The 18203-nt window shown below is 34.9% G+C and overlaps 1 protein-coding gene across 5 annotated transcripts in view; it reads left to right on the top strand.

The window, feature by feature from the left end:
- Nucleotides 1-18203, top strand: part of LOC118198679 (uncharacterized) — a 358828-nt gene that overhangs the window by 107899 nt on the left and 232726 nt on the right. For all 5 annotated transcript variants that reach the window (XM_035370443.2, XM_035370419.2, XM_035370428.2 and 2 more), the window contains one exon: nucleotides 9262-9361. In XM_035370443.2, the coding sequence (XP_035226334.2) occupies nucleotides 9262-9361 (100 nt within the window). The remainder of the gene's footprint in view (nucleotides 1-9261; nucleotides 9362-18203) is intronic.

Consider the following 18203-nt stretch of genomic DNA (forward strand, 5'->3'; position numbering starts at 1 on the left):
ATATCCGATTATCATTGGGGAAAGCAACCTACAATCAGATTTAAGCAGTTCATTTGATCAGATTTAAGCGCTTTTTTTCATTTTTATTTTATAAAGTACTTTATCGTGAAAGTATCGAAGTTCTTTAAAGGTAGTATTAAGTAGTATAATGAATATTAGTATTTAGCGTAATTAATTGTTAAATGTTGAGAACACAAATTCTGGGATAATGGTTTCCAAAGCCAGTAACTTAGGGTTGTATTAAAATAATGATATCTTCTTTTTTGTGTGTTGTTAACCGAATTAGGAGAATGTGTATTTAATTATGGCAAAGCACACTAGGGCTATCTGCCTAAGGGGAGGGATGCCTTCGTGGAGGACTTTCTAAGGGAAACTGGCTCGTATACACGTTACATACAGGAAAAACCACGAAAACGCCCCATGCAGCCAGCCCGTTCGTGGGATTCGAACCTCGGACCGAACTACCAGTGTTCAGCGACTTTACCGCTCGGCCGCTGGTGGGCCGAATTAGGAGAAAGCAGGTTCATATGATGTAATGTCGAGTGGCATGTACTCTTTTGCACGCAGCTCTCATTATGTGTTTTGAACTTGTGTTTAATTATCTTAATTGTAATCAGTATATAAGTGAATTATTCCTTGCCTCAGAACTTCTTACTATCGTTTAACCTGGAGCAAGAAATTGCTTTTTTTTTCCCTTCATCTCTATGAATGGATTCCCAGTATGTAACATATATGTGAATCAGATTCTTTTGAAAGATATCTTTGAGCATTCCTTCTTAAATAACTAGCTGACAGATGTCTGCTTGAAATTAATTTTTTTCGGGGCCGTGAGTAATTAGATTAATTGCAGATTTACGGTTTGTAGGTAGATGGTTAAATATCTAATATTCGTACTTGGCACATTCTTTTATAAATTCATGTATTTAATTAAACTACCAAAACTGTAATGATATTAGCCCAATTGCGTGGTTGAAAATATCTAAGTCATTCTTAGAGAAGAGAAATGTATTAAATGGTACTCTTATTATTCCGAGATGCGTTTATTATACTTAAGAAACATGTGTGCAGTACCCGACAGCCGTTATGCAAAATAATTATTTGAGAAACCTAATGGTATTCATAGTGATTCATTCATTTATTCATTAACCGGAATGTAGTTTTAATTACGGTTAGCTAAGTTACCTATGCAACAAATCTAGGTTGATGAGGTTGTGTGTAGGGTTTCTCAGTTTTTTTGTACCTGAAATTTTCATTATTTTGCACAATGTCAAGAATGGTTGTATGTATTCATAAATCGACTGTGGTAAGCTGTGTAAAATTAGACACTTTATTAAACATTAAAATTAATAATTGTATTGTTTCACGACTGATAGAAAATAATAAGTTTTTAACTTCGGTTGGCGGAATGGAAAATTTCATTACTTTTCTTCATTCTCTTTAAGAATTACTGCGTTTCATTAAATTAGGGGAAGGAAAGGTTTAATGTCCCCGGGGAATACCAGGGAATTTTATTTAATTTTTGGGCTTCCGGAAGAGAAATCCTTATCGTAAATCAAAGGTTAATGGCAAACTTATGCTGATAATATTTTCTTTTCTAATATTGATTTTGAATGATAAGAAGCTTTCGAATTTTTCGCTTATAGGAAATGTGCAGTGCTTAACATTTCCTCGCTTCAGCTGTTTACATATTGCACACACACATATATATATATTTCTTTTAAACAAAACAAAAACAAGGTAACGCTAGGCTCAAAACGAATATTTTTGTGTAGCTCGTTGTGACAAATCCAGCCACAGTATTTTCAACAACAATTCGTGACATCAGATTCGGGAAACCTTTTCATGCCTATAAAGTTTGACTGCTTTTATTGCCCTTTGCTTTTCGTGAGGGAGGGATAAGAAAGACAAGAAAACATTTTCTGAATACGGAAATCTTACTCCAAGTGTCTTGCCTACTAACGGATGTTCTGTCCTTTTAATATCCGGTGCAGGGTGCTTTCGATTCGAATGCGGCTGAAATAGTCTTCGAAGTAATCCTTTCAGCGTACTTAAATGACATAGCTCCTGTGACAATTTATTTTGTTATTTTCAAACCAAAATCCTTGTTTCTTAGCTTTCAAAGCATCCTTATTTCCATTCTCCTACGCACTAGCATAAACAGTTAACAAGTCTTCTTCAATTACAGCATGCTCCTTGTCTTTTCAAATTCAAATCTATTTAACAAATGCGGGGGATATTTTAACCGTTGTTTCTGCTCTTTACCTTTCCAAATTCAAATATCTTCAACAAATATCAAAATCAAATATCTTCAACTTGATTTTTCAACTGTTCTCTATTGGGCTATTTTAAAAGTGCAGTGCTTGCCCTTTAAGATAAGAGCTTAGATTTATATGTAAGTTTTTGTAAATCGTAGCCTAATTTTTGTATGCATTTGACTGTATTAAAACTACATCATTCAAATTTTTTAATAAATTTTAAGCTGAAATACGTCTTTTTAAGAATCTTTATAATTCCTTTTCAATAAACAGGGTTTGAAAGTTATTTATTCAAAACTTCAATAGGGAAAATTCGGCACTCGAAGGCTTGCAAATAAAAATGGCTTCTAAAGTGTCCAGCAATATTTTACTATAATAATAACGGCAAATTATTTAGTGAAACTCTAACTGGTATTAAAATCCATTAGCTTTGTTGATCGAAGTATTCAGTGACATTTGAGTTAAATTATATCACTGAAATTAATATAACGCCAAGTAACCATCACTGGAGGAGTTAGAGAAACAAAAATCGGCGTAATATTCATAAATTTTTAGGACAGTTTCGAAGTTTAACACAAACCTTCGGACAGTTTCGAAGTTTAACACAAACCTTCGAAACTGTTGTGCATGATGAGAAACGTCTTGCATCAAATTCAAATTTATCACCAAAAATTTCGCTGTGCTCCAAATGATGCCACTTTGCTGAAGATCGTTTCTTTGCCAAAGAGTATATTTCATTTCGAAAGGGATATTTTTGTGACTGTCTTGTAGTTCTTAGGTTTATCTCGTGCGGAAAAATGTGACTGACGACAATGATGTGCTACATCCTACTAAAGATCGAGCTTCGTTGTCTTTCCTAATGTGGAAAGAATTCTGTCATCATGCAAATACATTTGCTTCCTTTGAAGGCTCTGCCAATGTTTTTATTGTAAAGAAATCTGTGTGTTTCAGAGCAAAATGTCAACAGTGAAATAATTATATCACTATAAAAATTGTTTTACAGAAACGATTTTAGATTTGAATTCGTCCCGGAACGTGTTCTATTGAGGAAAGAACGTTTACGTAAAGTGGACTCAAAATATAGCAAGAGATGTGCTGTCATAAAAGAAACTCTTTATTTTCTAAAACTCTTAACTATTTTGTTAGAAGGCAGTTGGTTGTTCATACATATTTTGAACCTAAAGATGCTGGTGATCGATGCCGTCCAAATGGCGCGTCCAGTTTACCTAAGTGTTCTTTCCTCAACAGAACACATTCTGGTATGAAATCATCTAAAAATCGTTTTGTTTTTTGAAACAATCTTTTCAGTGATATAATTATTTTGCCGTTGACACTTTGTTACAAACCTTTCTTTACAATAAAAATTACTAGCGGATACAGCGAAATTGTATCTTTGATAAAAAAAACATATTCATCAATCATATATTTCCGCGCGTGAACACAAGTCAAATCTAAGAAACACCATACAGTCACAAAAACACGCTTCTGATGTGAAACATATTTTTTGTCAAAGAATCGATCTTCAGTCAAGCTTCATCATTTGAAGCACAGCAAAATTTTATGATAAACATGAATTTGCAGCAAGACATTTCATCATGCACAACAGTATCACAAAGCAAATGCGCAATTATAAAGCAAAGCGTTTTAACAGCTACCAGAGTTTAACGAGAAATGAATTTTCGGGGGCAAAATTCAGCAATTGAAACTCGGCTTCGAACACTTTATTTCATCTGAATGGTGATTGGCTAAGAGACGATGATGTTATTTTTCAAAGAATCTGATTTTTCCAGAAAAATGTGCCCGTGCACACAAAAGCGTGAAACGGCAGACGCCATTTTGTAAAATAACATGCTCGAGCAGGTATGTTATTCTCCGACGCCATTTTGTAAAAAAATGCTCAAACAAGAAATTGATAACGCCGTTGCCATAAAAACCAAAAAGATCGTCGTTACCACAAAAATATAAAACTATAATTACATGTCGTATAAATGCAAACACATCTACGTCACATGAATTATAAATGCAAACACATGATCCAAGATGGCGGGGCGGCACATCAAAGACACGACCCCTTTGTTCTCTTATTAGTCCTCTTATGTCCATCTATTGTTACATTACGTAATGACTTCCGGGCGGCATCCTTTGGCCGCACGGTTACGGTGCCTTAATACTTTCCATAGATGATAGGGAATCTTTTATCTTCCTAAAAAGGATTTTTTTATGAAATTCGCAACTTTTTAATAGTTAAACAAATTGTAATGAAAAACTTTTTCGAAGTAGTAGACTTAATTTGAAGTTTTTAGACTGGAATTTTATTCTTATTTATTTGTTTATTTTCAGCATTGCTAATCGGATGATGTTATTTATTACAGATACGTCATTTCTGTCAGCCATAATAATAAAATTAAGCTTCTCCTTTGTTTCTATATGCGAGTGTAACTGAAACTACAGTGGACAGTACAACGTATTTACTTAAAACTTACTCGATGTGAAGTAATATGACTGGGAAGCTAACTATTTTTACTAAATAAATATGGGAGGTGGACCTAGGTTCTTTTTTTTTTTTTTTCCAGTTAACAGCTAGGGAGGAAAAAAAAAGCCCACTTCCTTAATGATCGTTTCATTTCAAAATGCTTCAACAAAATAGGTTTTTATTTCCTTTAGATAAATTCAAGAGAGTTAACTGCATAGTTCTGCTTCTGAATTGTTCTTACATGTTTCACCAGTGGCCGAGTTGTTAAAAAACGCTGAATCCTGGTAGTTCGGCCCATGTGCCTTCGTTCACGGGCTGGCTGCATGGATGTTTTTCGTGTTTGTCACTATGTGTAACGTGAATACGAGCCAGTTTTCCTAAGAAAGTCCTGAAAGCACCCCTTCTCCTAAGCAGATAGATGACCTGTACTCTGGGCCCCCTTTTGATAGGTTGATACTACTGTTATTATTATTTTGGCACGCAGCAGGGAATTCTTATCCCTGCTCTTTCCAGATTCCTGAGTGAATCCCGAATTGGGCCTGACATCTGAGAAAGTCCGTAAATAATATTCTTCAGATGAGGTATAAGCTGAGGTGGGAAAAAATTTGAAGCCGTTTGCTTCCTGCGAGAAAATGCGAAGACTGAATGGAGCTGTAGAAGGGGCTGTGGTCAGGCACTGTTTAGCTGGTCACGCGGCCTAAAGCAGCGAATCTAATGTCATGAGGGCCGTGGCTTGCCAACTACTGCACTAATTGAAAAGATATATGCACATAATTCAAAATAATTACATGAAATAATCAGAAATTGCTATGTACACTATTTACATGCTCTTTTAAGAACAGCAATGAAATGGCTGTTACTTTTCAGGCTACTGGGGGCCGTAGATTGTTTGGCTGAGCGGTGGCATGTAAAGTCCAGTATGTCAAAAATCACAATAAACAGTCTTAAAATTATGTCCGAAGTCGAGAGAATGACCCCTTCAAATGTTCGTAAAAATACGAACAGCTCATCTAAAACACTATTGGGTCAGTTGCGGTGCATTAATTAGCGAAAAAAAGGAGTTAATTAAATAAGACGACCATTGGCTGGCCTGATTTGTGTGTAGTAGGTTGGGCCTACCGGCGGCTGAGCGATAAAGTCGTTGAACACTGGTAGTTCGGTCCGAGGTTGGAATCCTGGCTGCATTTGCATTTTCATGGTTTTCCCTGTGTGTAACGAGCATATGAGTCAGTTTCCTTTAGAAAGTCCTTCACAAAGGCATTCCCTTAGGCAGATAGTGCTTTGCGATAATCAAATACACACCAAACACCATACTTTGCCATACTTTAAAGCAACCAGGTAACTGGATCATGTTACAGTGAAAACTGCATCTGTCACAACACATGCAAATCATAAAAATTTATCATCCTGAATTGATCGGATACTGGTTAACTAGTAGATCAAAGATCACGACTGTATTAATTTTTATATTATGCTTGATTTCATATTCTAGAAGAAAAAAACTGTTGTTCTAAACGTTTTATCGAAACGTTTCTACAAACTCCTGTTCTTTTAGAGTTGCTTATGTTTGTATGACATGTTTCAAAATAGCAAATGTTGCACTCTAAAAAGTGTTAAATGCTGCAGTCTTTTCGAGATTCCTACATTCAATTTAGGTAGCGTAGACATATAGTTAAAAGACAGCACTGAAATATTTTCGGAAATAGGCTCCATTCAGCTATTTGATACGCGGTTTCTAAGCTAAAAATCTGAAATTTTCAACTTCTACTGGCAGTCTAGACTTTTGGCTTAGTCCGGTTGCCTCTGATGGTTGAAAATCTGAGTTCAAGGGCGAGTAATTTGCGGTGTGCGTCTTGTCTAAAACTCCTAATCAAAAGGAATGAAATAAAGGTTGTTGATTTTCATATAGTTGAGTAATGATATGAAAAAACTAGTTTAGGTGAAGTTGTTGGCGTATTTAAGTTCTTTGTTGTTTTTTCTTGTGCAATTAAACCAACGTCACATAGGGTAGCGGATTTCAGGCTAGGTAATATTTGAAGGTCAAGAGAAGAAAAATTGAGTGTAATTGAAGATTGATGCGGTTTTTTTTTTTTTTTTTTTTTTTTTTTTTTTTTTTTTTTTTTTTTTTTAATGAGCGATAAGACGAGTAAACGCTGTTTGGAAAATACTGAGGAGGGAGGTTATTTTTACCACACGCAGCGAAATCTTTTAACCTCTGGTGAACCTGCCTAGTGGTGTACAAAAACCTCAGTATTCGATTATCTTTAGTGTAGGGAGCGATAAAGATTAAGGTCAGCTTCAGATGTTGATTTCGGTTGGCATAAATCTGTCTTCTTCAGACCATAAATTCTTTGGTATGATATTGGCTAAATGCTTATTCTCTCTAGCGAATTGAGATATATAGTTTGCGTCGTAATTCTCAAATCTGTTGGCCGAAAGATCTTGAGCTGTGTGCGAGACTAACAAAGGTTAGAAGTTCCGACATCGCCGTTGCTGAATTATTTCTTCTTTACAATACAGTAAAACGCATTATTACCCACTTTCCGTTATTCAAATTTGAAGCGTTAAAAAATTCGATAAAAAATTAAACTGTTACTAGATTTTATATAAAAAGCATAGCTGCTGAGTTCTTAGTTTCATAGAATTTGCTGTGAAGTTATTATAAATTTGGAGATGCTCGTTTAGCGAGAACTTCATACTAAACGTGACAGATTTTGAAATGTTTTTATAGAAAGAAAGTTATGCATGAATTCTGCTGCTACTACAAAGTTTAATCTGTTACCTAAAAAAGAACTAACTGACGACTTGTCTATATATGATGGGAGAAATTTTTATTTATGGGGAGTGTTTATGTTTAAACATATTGTGTATATTAATATTCTCGTGTGGATTTCTTATTTTAAATTCGAACTAGTATAAAAATGAATAGAAATGTCTCTGTCAGAATTATCTCTAGGTTTGTCTTCAAAATGGCTTATATTTCAATAATTCCTACGCTTCTAGTATAAAACTTTTTTTAAACATTTCTAAGATGTTTATTGGGTACACTTCTGTTATCGAATCGGATTCAGAAATGTATGTATATATGCATGAATGTATGTGTTCATGTATGCATGTATATATACATACGTTTGTGTGTACACACACACATATATACGCACATACATACACACGTGCAGACATACATACACTTTTGAATCCGGTCCCGACAACAGAAATACCGTTTATTTATTTCATTTTGCAGATTTCGCGTCTTGGCAAAATAGATCTTGCCATCTGAGGCAAATAATTGTAGTAAGCTTCGTGCGTAAGCGATCCAAGAACTAAATACGCAACTACACCTTGAATAATTTTCTTTGATAGTAAGTGCATAAGTCTTCACATGGCGTTAATCTGCAATGACGTCAAGTCGTAGAAATTTTGCCTTCTACTGTTTTCCTTTGCTATTTCGCGAGTAGTTCATTTTGAATATGAGAGATTCTGTGGGTTTAATTTCCAGAGACATGATTCTTAAACTTAGTAAGTCTGCCTTAAATAATAAGCCTAAAATTCTTTGAGAAATTAAACTGATATCGGTATATCTAGATCAAATTGCAAGTTCCCTTTAATCTTACGATTTTTAAATGTTTTTAATATTTAAAAAAAATTAATGTTAAATTCTTTGAAGTATTATATTGTTATCTGAAGCTTTAAGACTGCAGTTTTTTTATTTATTTGTGTTTGTACGTGTATGTTGTAACTACTCATAAAAACCTTCACATTGTTTTGTACAATTTAGCGAAAGAGGAGCATTATCAACGCTTGTTCTTTCACCAGCTTCATTTTTTTTTTTTCACATTTAATATGTTTTAACCGAATGTTCATTGCTTATGAAAAGGAGGAACTGCTGTGCGGTACTCAACTGTCATTCTTATTTTCGTAACCGAGACCATTAAAAGCAGTTTGTCATTTTCTAAATTTCTTTTGCGGTCCTTTCGCCGATTTGTGGATTGTGCCCCCGCCTGGCATTAATTAATACGGATAGTGGTTAGCATCGCTGACTGCCGGCCCGGGTTCGAATCATGGAGAAGACTTCGATGTTTCTAAATGTATAGTGTCTGTGAGGCATTGGGACACAATAAATATGCGGCTAGCCGAAAGTCCTCTCGAGAGGTTGGTGGTAGGGTAAGAGGGGTAGGAGACCCTTGGACTTGTCCCTCCCCGGGTTCTCTCCTTCAAAATTGGGGGGGGGGACTGAGAAGTTGTCGCGGGCTTGTTCTTATGTTACTGTCAGACAAGTGAGATGAGTCATAACAACAATAAATTTAATACCTTCTAAGTTCATTACTAAGAATGATTTAATGCGAGGAATGTCATTTATATTAAAAGTTTTAAGAAAAATTTGGTTTAACTACTTTCATGCATCTTTCAAATGTCATATTCAGTGACACTGTCTAGCAGTTATGTGTTTCAGGATTATGTTTCCGGGATTATGTTTTGATTTCTAATTAGCTTTCACTTCGCCTTTTTTATATATATTAATTTTTATTTCAGAGTGGATGTTGCTCGTGAGCAAGAACGACGGGCTCGACTTCAGTTGCTGGATGAAATCCGGGAGCCTTCTCCACAGCCAATCTTTGGGGAACCAGTTAAGGTAAATGAGTTTCGTTTTAAACGGTGTCCATTAAGTAACGGAGAGTTTAAATTTGTAAAATGAACTTTTGTTTGTGCATGAATTGATGAAGTTGTGACACACTTTGGAAGAGTAAATATTCCGCTTAAATATGGAAAATAGTATCGGGCAAATATCTCCACCTCTCATATGACACTTGCGCAATCTTCTGGCGCAATTTAAATCCAGCGTTAATTTGACACACTCATAGTGTCATGTAAAAGCATGCAGGTATCAAATGAAAAGAGATAAGGCTAGGGTGACAAATATTTGTGTGGTAGTGTATATATAGTTCATATACTTATCGTTTAGCCCATTCATTGCGTAATCGTTATAAAATCCTCCTGGATAACTGCTGAACGGTTAATTTAAATTTGCTACAAAATCTGTTGTATTGCTTAAAGCAAGAACTGGAAGGGGTAAAAAGCCAATTAAATGAAAATTAAGCATGACTAAAACTCGCATAAATTTGAAAAATGTTGTAGTCATTAGGTATTTTTTGGAAGCAGGCAAGATGAAAAATTAGCAACGCCTTCGCCGGGAACCGAACCACGGATCTCTCAATTACGCTCTGAGCGTGCAGAACACTACACCACGAAGGCTCGCTAATAAGGCGGGAGAAATACCTTATATACTCCCTCTTTTAAAGGGTGACTGGGGTTTTTTATGGGACCCACTCACCAAATCCTGGGTGAGGAGAATCATCATCCAACACCCTTTTAGTTCGGGCGCCACTGTAGAGACATTAGGTATTTTTGGAAGCTGGCAAGATGAAAAATTAGCAATGCCTTCGCCGGGAATCGAACCACGGACCTCTCAATTACGCGCTGAGCGTGCAGACCACTACACCAAGAAGGTGGGAGAAATACCTTGCAATATTTATACATTTTTAGGGGGGCTATGTGCAACTTTTTCGTCTCTAAACATAAACTAATTGCTTCTGTTCCAGTTTGCCTAGAATGAATTTTCTTCAAAATTGGGCAAAATTCCAAGCTACTCTCGTCACCTAGATTTCTTCATCTAATAGTCCCCCGCTCGCGTGAGCATTGCAAAATGAAAGTTAGGGTTTTTTTTTTTTTTTTTTTTTTTTTTTTTAATTTGTCTGTCAACGTGATGGTCCAAGCTTCGATTTAAATGCGTGTTGATGCACATAGAACAAAAATTTTAGCACTTAACGTGAGTATGTAATTACTGCACTGAAAATTTTCGGTTTTATGTACGAACACTGAAAATTCCTTTTTGGATACTGGACGGTTAAAATTTTGAGCGAATAAATGCATGCAGTAAAATTATTTATAAAACTTGGTAATACCCAAAATCTTAAATAAAATAAAAGTACAGAAACAATATGCAATGCGATCTGAACTAGATTTTAAATTAAGTATCCATACTTAATCAGACGGAAAATGAAATCTGGAATAGGTATTCGAGTTCATTATGTAAGATGTTCGAAAAAAGGTAGCTGTATTCTTTTCATTCCCCTTAAATATTGATCCTAGACATGTATTTTCAGTTACGGAATTTCTCAGAATAACCCACTAGTGACCGCGGGAATAAGACCGCTGAATGCTTATACCATTATCAGACCTGAAAGCATTTCATGACTGCACGTCAAAAGAAACATTTCCAAGAATCTTGGCTTTCGGGCTATTTGAATGGTATACTTATGGGAAAACATGCGCGGGACAAAGCTGCAAACGAAACATTTTCGCCTTCGTTTTAAAAGGTCCCGCGTACATAAGTAAGGAATATCTTCCAGTCTGACTATTTCGGTAGGTATTCTCCTGTTTCAGCCAATGGTGGGAGAAAAGTTTTCAGAAAAGTTTCTTCTAGCGTCGCACATGGTTAGATGTGATAATACCTTTAAGGGCTACATAGTATTCAGCCAGATAGCAAACGTTTCTCTAAGTAAGATACTCACCGGTGCTCGAGTGGATAAATTTCGTAAACACTGGTAGTTCATCGTTGGAGTGAATAATAGTATATAAAATTTTCGTGTTTTTTCCCTTGTGTAATGGAATGTAAGCAAGCCTCCTTGGAAAATTTTCTGCAAAGACAACTTCTATGAGATAGATAACCCTCGCGGTTCTTTCTCCAATCAATTAACGAATCAACTTTAAAACAATGTAGAGAATTTTATAAAATCAGTTTCAGTATTAAGGGTCGAAGACTTTTGTTTAATAACAAAATTTCAGTTTTTCTTTGCAAATCAAAAGGCCCAATTAACCAAATACACATGTTTTATTCGAAAAGATCCGTATATTTACTCTCAGAAATTCGTCATGTTATGGTTTTCCCCAAGTGTAACGTGAATACGAGCAAGTTTTTCTTCTCGAAGGCAACCGTTACTTTAGGCAAATAGCCCTCGTGTGCTTTGCCATATTCAAATAACATAAACTACCCTCGCAGAAATGTTAGCAATTAACAGCTTTGCCTAGTTCCGGCGCCAAAGCAGGTGCGACCGAACCGTGCGGCAGAATTTAGGAGTAACGAAATTTTAGGAAGACCGGGAGGTAGAATTTAAGAGCGACAGATATTGTACCGGGCGACGAAATGTTTAGCACCTACCAAAAAGACCCGCGAACGGGCTGGCTGCATGGGTGTTTTCGTGGTTTTCCCCATGTGTAACGTGTATATGAGCCAGTTTCTCTTAGAAATTCCTCCACGAAGGCATCCCACCCCTTAAGCAGATAGCCCTAGTGTGCTTTGCCGTAATTAAATACACCACACCACCACCTACCAAAAAGAAAATATTGTCGACGATGCGATTCTTAGAAAAAGTTCTTAATATCTCATGAAATTCAAAAGTTTCAATTAAAAACCAGAACTCCATAATCTTCTGAGCCTCAATCAGGAGAGGTCGATGAACCTCGAAATTTGTTAGTGCAGAGTTGCTTTTACACTGAGGATTACCTTTTATAAGAAATAAACTGGGTTTAATTAACCATTTTTTAATCCCCAGCCATTAGCCTTTTTAATATTATTAGTGCCATTTATTATTTTTTATGAACTCAAAATTGTTGCGCTGTGTTGCTTTTATTGAAAGAATAGTTGCGCTTTCGAGCAATAGCACCGTTTACAGACTGCAAAGTATACAAAATGTCAGTTACAAATTACAATTGCACTAAAACATGAAAGCATCTCTATACCTTCACTGTTATACAATTTAGATAAAATCTGAAGACACTGCCTTCTTTTTTATGTATGTATTATAATATCTGGTCCTTAGTAGCTACATTTGGGAGTCAGATTTTATTTTGAAAAATTGCTGTCATTCACAACATGAATATTTTCCCTTCAGTATTTGAATATACTGTAAGATTTTACCATAATCCTCATCTAGCCAGTTTCTTTTAATTATAGTAAAGCACTTTAAGGCGAATCTTGTTGTTCATGATAGATGGACAGATCCTAGATGAGCTGTATCATTATATTAATTTATTTTAAAGTTTGACAGTGCACTCTGTTTTACGGGAAAAAAATTAGGACTTTACCAAATGCACACCAGCTGTAAGTCGTACGACTTACAACTGGTGATCAGCAGCAGCATTAAAAAGGAATCATAAAAAGAATGGAATATGCTTTATTTAACGGATACGTAGTTGTTTTCCCGCTGTAGTAGTATTAGAGCCTTTTAAGCGGTTTTTATACCAAATACTTTTTCCTTTTCTAATTTTCCCTATTCCAATCATTTTATTTTAACCTAGCTTTTTAATCTGTCTTATCAAAGACCAAAAAGATAAGTAAGTCGTGAAACATGGTTGCCAATACATTTTCCTCTTTTTAACTTATCAATGTTTTCTAGTTTAATATTTCATTTGGTGCCCCTCAAATGTTGCATAATGCAGTGCAATCAAGCGTTAAACACACTCATTGTCTTACGTCATGGCAGCGTAACTGGTTGCCACAGTTTAGATATAAAGTAGTCTCACTTACATTGTGTTAGGTAGCGATCTAACTGCGAACTTGCATCAATATTAAAGGAAAGTTTTGGCTCAAGTTATATTCCTGTTTGTTTCTCATAAATATTACTTAGATCTGCATATGAAATTTATCTAGTAAACCCATATCTTTATCGTAATTTAAATAAGACTTAGCTTAGATCGAGTGAATGGAATTGCTGATTACTGATTATTTCGTCAGGGTTCAATCAGTGACGCAGTGTTTAGCTGGTTAATTGAGGCAAAGCACGCGAAGGCTGTCTGCCATAAAAGCATACCTTCATTAAGGCCTTTCTAAGAGAAACTGAATTGTATTCAGATTACTTATGGGGTAAACTTTGAAAGTCCCATGCAGGTAGCCCGTTCGCCGGGAATGGATTCCGGGGCGAACTACTGATGTTCAGTGGGCTGCACGTCAGTTTGAGTCATGGTTTTCGTTTTATACAACTTGAATACAAGAGCCAATTTCTTCCCTCCCCACGGAGGCATACTTAATAGAACACCTAGCCTTACATGACATGTATTGCAATAAATTACTGCTGTCACCTAAAATTTTAATATCATCATTCTACGTTATATAAGTGTATCTAGCATAGCAATGTTTCTATAACTGATGTATTCACAACAAAATTTACCCCCTTCAAATTTTAAGTGATGTTCTCTGCTCCTTTCAGACTCCTTCTCTTAAGAATTGAAATTCTTTTTAATCAGTTTTTGCTTAGAAAGAAGGGAGCGTTCCCTCCTTTTATTTTAAATTTACATACGCCATTAATCATCTGTTTCGCGAAATAATATAAGTTAATGACAAAACTGTTTGAGTGTGTAATATACAGTGTGTTTCAATGAGATCACATTGCCAAATAATCTCGTAAACGGTTGGTCATGCACCTATGCTTGTTACTTTAAGGGGGGGAAATCAAATAATATAGACTTCGCTAATTGGGACAGTTTTGATCATCTTAAACTTTTTTGCAAAAATAAACAAGATTTGAGTTTTTATACAGGATTTTTTACAATTCAATTACAATTTACAAAGTTTTGCTTAATAAGTAACAACAAGTGTAATAATTACAATAATTAGTAGGTCCGTTTTTTAAATACTAATTGATAAGTTATTAAGAAGGTTATTTTTATACGAATCTATCAAAGTGTCAATCAGCAAAACGTTTTTTTATAACCAAAATGCCTCCCCGCTCCTTAAAATAGAGTATTACCCGATAAAAATTAACTGAAACTTCGTTAAGTTCGGTTGGGAAGGTCGTAAAAGTGTTGCTACTAATAACTATGCGTTTCAGTTTTTGAGTGCAAATTTGTAAAAAATAGCACCTATTCCAGGGAACCAGAAATATGCAACTAGGCGTTTTGAATTTCATTTGAACAAATTCTTAAATTTTAAAAAGTTTTGTACGGTACCATTCTATTTCACACAGATCCCCGGGGATAATCAGAGAGATAACAGATACAGAGCAGAGACTTTAGTGCTCGAACATTGTAGAAATTTTAATGCAATATTCCTAATCCACACTTCATAGATAGCTCTCAACGTAGAGAGATAATCATAATACTGAAAAATAATAGTTCCCAACTGAATTCCTCGATCTTAAGAAAACGGAAAGGAATTATTAAGAGAAAAAATGCAGTCCCTTAAATAACAAGAATCCAAGCAGGCTGATATACTTTAAGAGTATGACATATCACGCATTTTTGCTTCCTACATTAATAATGTCGTCGTCAGTGTGACAATGGTGCAGCTGTTGAGAATCCAAACATTACTGGCGCCACAAAAGGTTTTTCCGTAGAGCTCCTTGCATGGCGACTGTTGCAGACTCCAGGCCAATTGCTACAGTTTTTCAGCGATAAAATTCTTCCTTACATTCCTTTTCTCCGATTGCACTTGTCATTCCATCTTGGTTTTTATCCTGCATATTTTTTATAATCTTCTTTAGAAGTTAGTACACAATGAAATGTTGATAATGTCGCTTTAAAATTTAGGTCTTTCTTTGAGACAAAATTACATAATCAAATATTGAAGAACTACTGCGTCATGTCATCGGAAATTAGAAATATCAATATGTTATTTGATTTGCTTAAGCCATATCAAGATTTGAAATTGTGTATTACTTTCAAACTGTTAAATAGTAAGTGGTTAAATGGTACTTAATTATAATAGCGATTACAGTCAGAGAGTTTGAATTTTTAGGGGGGGTTCTTAATTTCTTTGTCACAGGAATTGAGTCTTTTAAAATTTAATTAAGATGTATGCAGAAATCATGTTACAGAATATTTCTTTCCTGAGCTTTTAAAAATTTATCTGATAAAATTTTAACTAGATTTAAAGCTAGATTAAGATTAAATAAATGAAAGGTAGAAAAGAGACAGAGAATTTGTTTTAAATGTATTTTACTTTGGTACTTCAACAGTTTCGAAGTTGCTAAGTAGTGGAAGGAAAGCACCTATCAAATAGATAATTGCTGTTCGAAATAAAGGAAAGGGTGGGGTACAAAGGTAGGAGATAAAAATATTAAATCTTCCGTATGCTAGCAAACCCCTTTTTTCTCCTTCACACTGCAAATAGAAAGGAAATCACAACATTATTTGCATCTTAATTAGCTTTGCTTTTAAGCTTGTAATCAGAACTCAAGAAGTGCTCAAAGAGCATATACATACTTTGCAGTTTATATACATGTGTAAGGGTTTCTCCATATAATATCTCTAGTAATGTGTTAAATTGTATGCCATTTATTAAACCTGAGATATTTATTATTATGCTGTATGAATTTAATTAACCAGACCGTGTTGAACTCCACAGTGTGAAAGCTTTGAGAAATTTTTGTTACATCTCTAATTAAGCTGAAAGATTATGATTGGAAAAAATAATGTGCTGTAAAGTTCTGGAACTGACTTTCAGTGTTGTATTAATGTGATGAAAAAAATATATGTTGCTATGTAATGAATCGAATTGATAAACAAGAAATTATTTTAGATGAACTGGTTGTAAAATGCATAGTTTTCCTTTTTCTAGAATATCGCAATAGGAATCGAGCATATTGTCCTTAAGCTTTCTTCAGGAATAAGAACTTCGAAGATTACATAAACTGTCGGAAATAATTCATGGATGAGTTGACCTTGTATAGTTTATTCTCTTATTGTTAGAATTTCGCAGCGTTTCAAAGGCGGAACATTACTTTATGGCGTGTTTCTCCCACGATCGTGCTGTGAAGAAATGAGTCTATTTTATGTTGGTTTTCGAAATTATTTGCCTGCTCACCATATGATTTCAGAAACAATAACTTGGCATCCTAACTAAAATTCGAGGATGAAATATTAAATAATTAATTTGCTTGCTATAACTAGGTGCGTTAAAGAAAAAAGTGTCTGCAAAAACATTTGATGAGTAACTAAATAGGAAGTTACGTCAGTCCGAAACTTCCTGCATTTGGCAAAGTAGCTTAAGAACGTTTTTCTTCTTTTTGTAATACGAACGAAGGTGAAGTTATTTTGGAGACTTCTGCTAATAAAATAGGAGAAAAAATCGCAAACAACTCCGTATAAGGAAAAACTAAGTTTGGAACAAAACGTTCAGTGTTCAAGGCATTTTATGTGCTCAGTCACTAGTGGAATTACGTGATGCTTTATTTTAAGTATCTAGAATTGTTAGAAAGCGAAGTTCGGAATTCCTTAAATGATAAATGCTTTCACATGAAATAAATTTCTTCACTATACAATACCGATGACGAGTTTCAATATCCGGGTTACAGAACATAACGTAAACTTCTCTAGTGTGCAGGCATCGCTCCGATGGCATGGCTTACGATTTACTTAAACTACGGAAGTTTCTGGAATTAAGTCTTCAGTTACATTTGCCTAAAACTATGAACTATGCAAATCTGTATATGATCTATTACAGTAAGAAAAATTAGTTCAATAAATGCATGAGATGAAGTTGGTAAAGCAATTATGGAGTTTGGTGGTAATTTTAGATATCGTAATGGCAGTACTCCAGAGGCAATTTCATATAGTTGAAGTTTGAAATGTTTCATTTGTCAGAATAACAGAATATTTACGAGCTTCGTAACTTCGTTCGTTCGTAGCTTCGTTCGAGCTTTACGTAACCAAATGCAACTATTCGAGCTGGAGTCCCAGCTGAGAACCCCCATAGCAGCCAAGGGGTGGTAGTTCAACCAAAAGTTAGTCAGTCTTTCATAAAAATATATTTAGTTACGTAATGCATAGTTATCTTTTTGTTCAGTCATCCATTTTATTGCTGGAACCAGCTTCGGTAAAAGTTCTTATTTACAGATTAATGCGGAAGTCCTGATACACTTCATATTAAATCTGTAGTTTGAGTACTAAACAGCGAAGCTAGTCTCTGAGATAAGGAATAAGTATGTTCTGAAAGTATATGGATTTAAACATCTATCTAGTACACTAGTGAATAATTCAGTATTTTCATATATTTGAAATATCCGAGTAACTTTCAAAAGTCTGTGATAAGTTTTAGTCTTATAGAACTGTTATTTAAAATTCTATGATTCTTTAGGTGTACATTTTTAAATTAAGTCCTGACCGAAAGAATGTGTTTTGAATGTGTTTGAAGTACAAGTGACCAATAAAAAGTGATATTAATCTTTGCAGTGCTTTTTGATATCCATATTCAATATATGTCATGGATGTATGTCAGTGGAGTGCAGTGTTATTTGTATAGCTGAGAGATGTTTTATGCTTTTTACTTTTTTTTTTTTAAATTAGGTTCAAGTGTTTTTCTTTTTGATGAGGTGCTTATACTTGCTAAAAGGTTTTCACTACGTAATGAAGAAAAGTGCTACAGCCTGGTTCCCATAAATTTCTTTATTATCATTCGAAGATTAACCAAGTGCATTAGT

This window comes from Stegodyphus dumicola, chromosome X1 (genome assembly GCF_044657685.1).
Source record: "Stegodyphus dumicola isolate Sdum_Otavi_A_Nest chromosome X1, ASM4465768v1".
NCBI lineage: Eukaryota > Metazoa > Arthropoda > Arachnida > Araneae > Eresidae > Stegodyphus > Stegodyphus dumicola.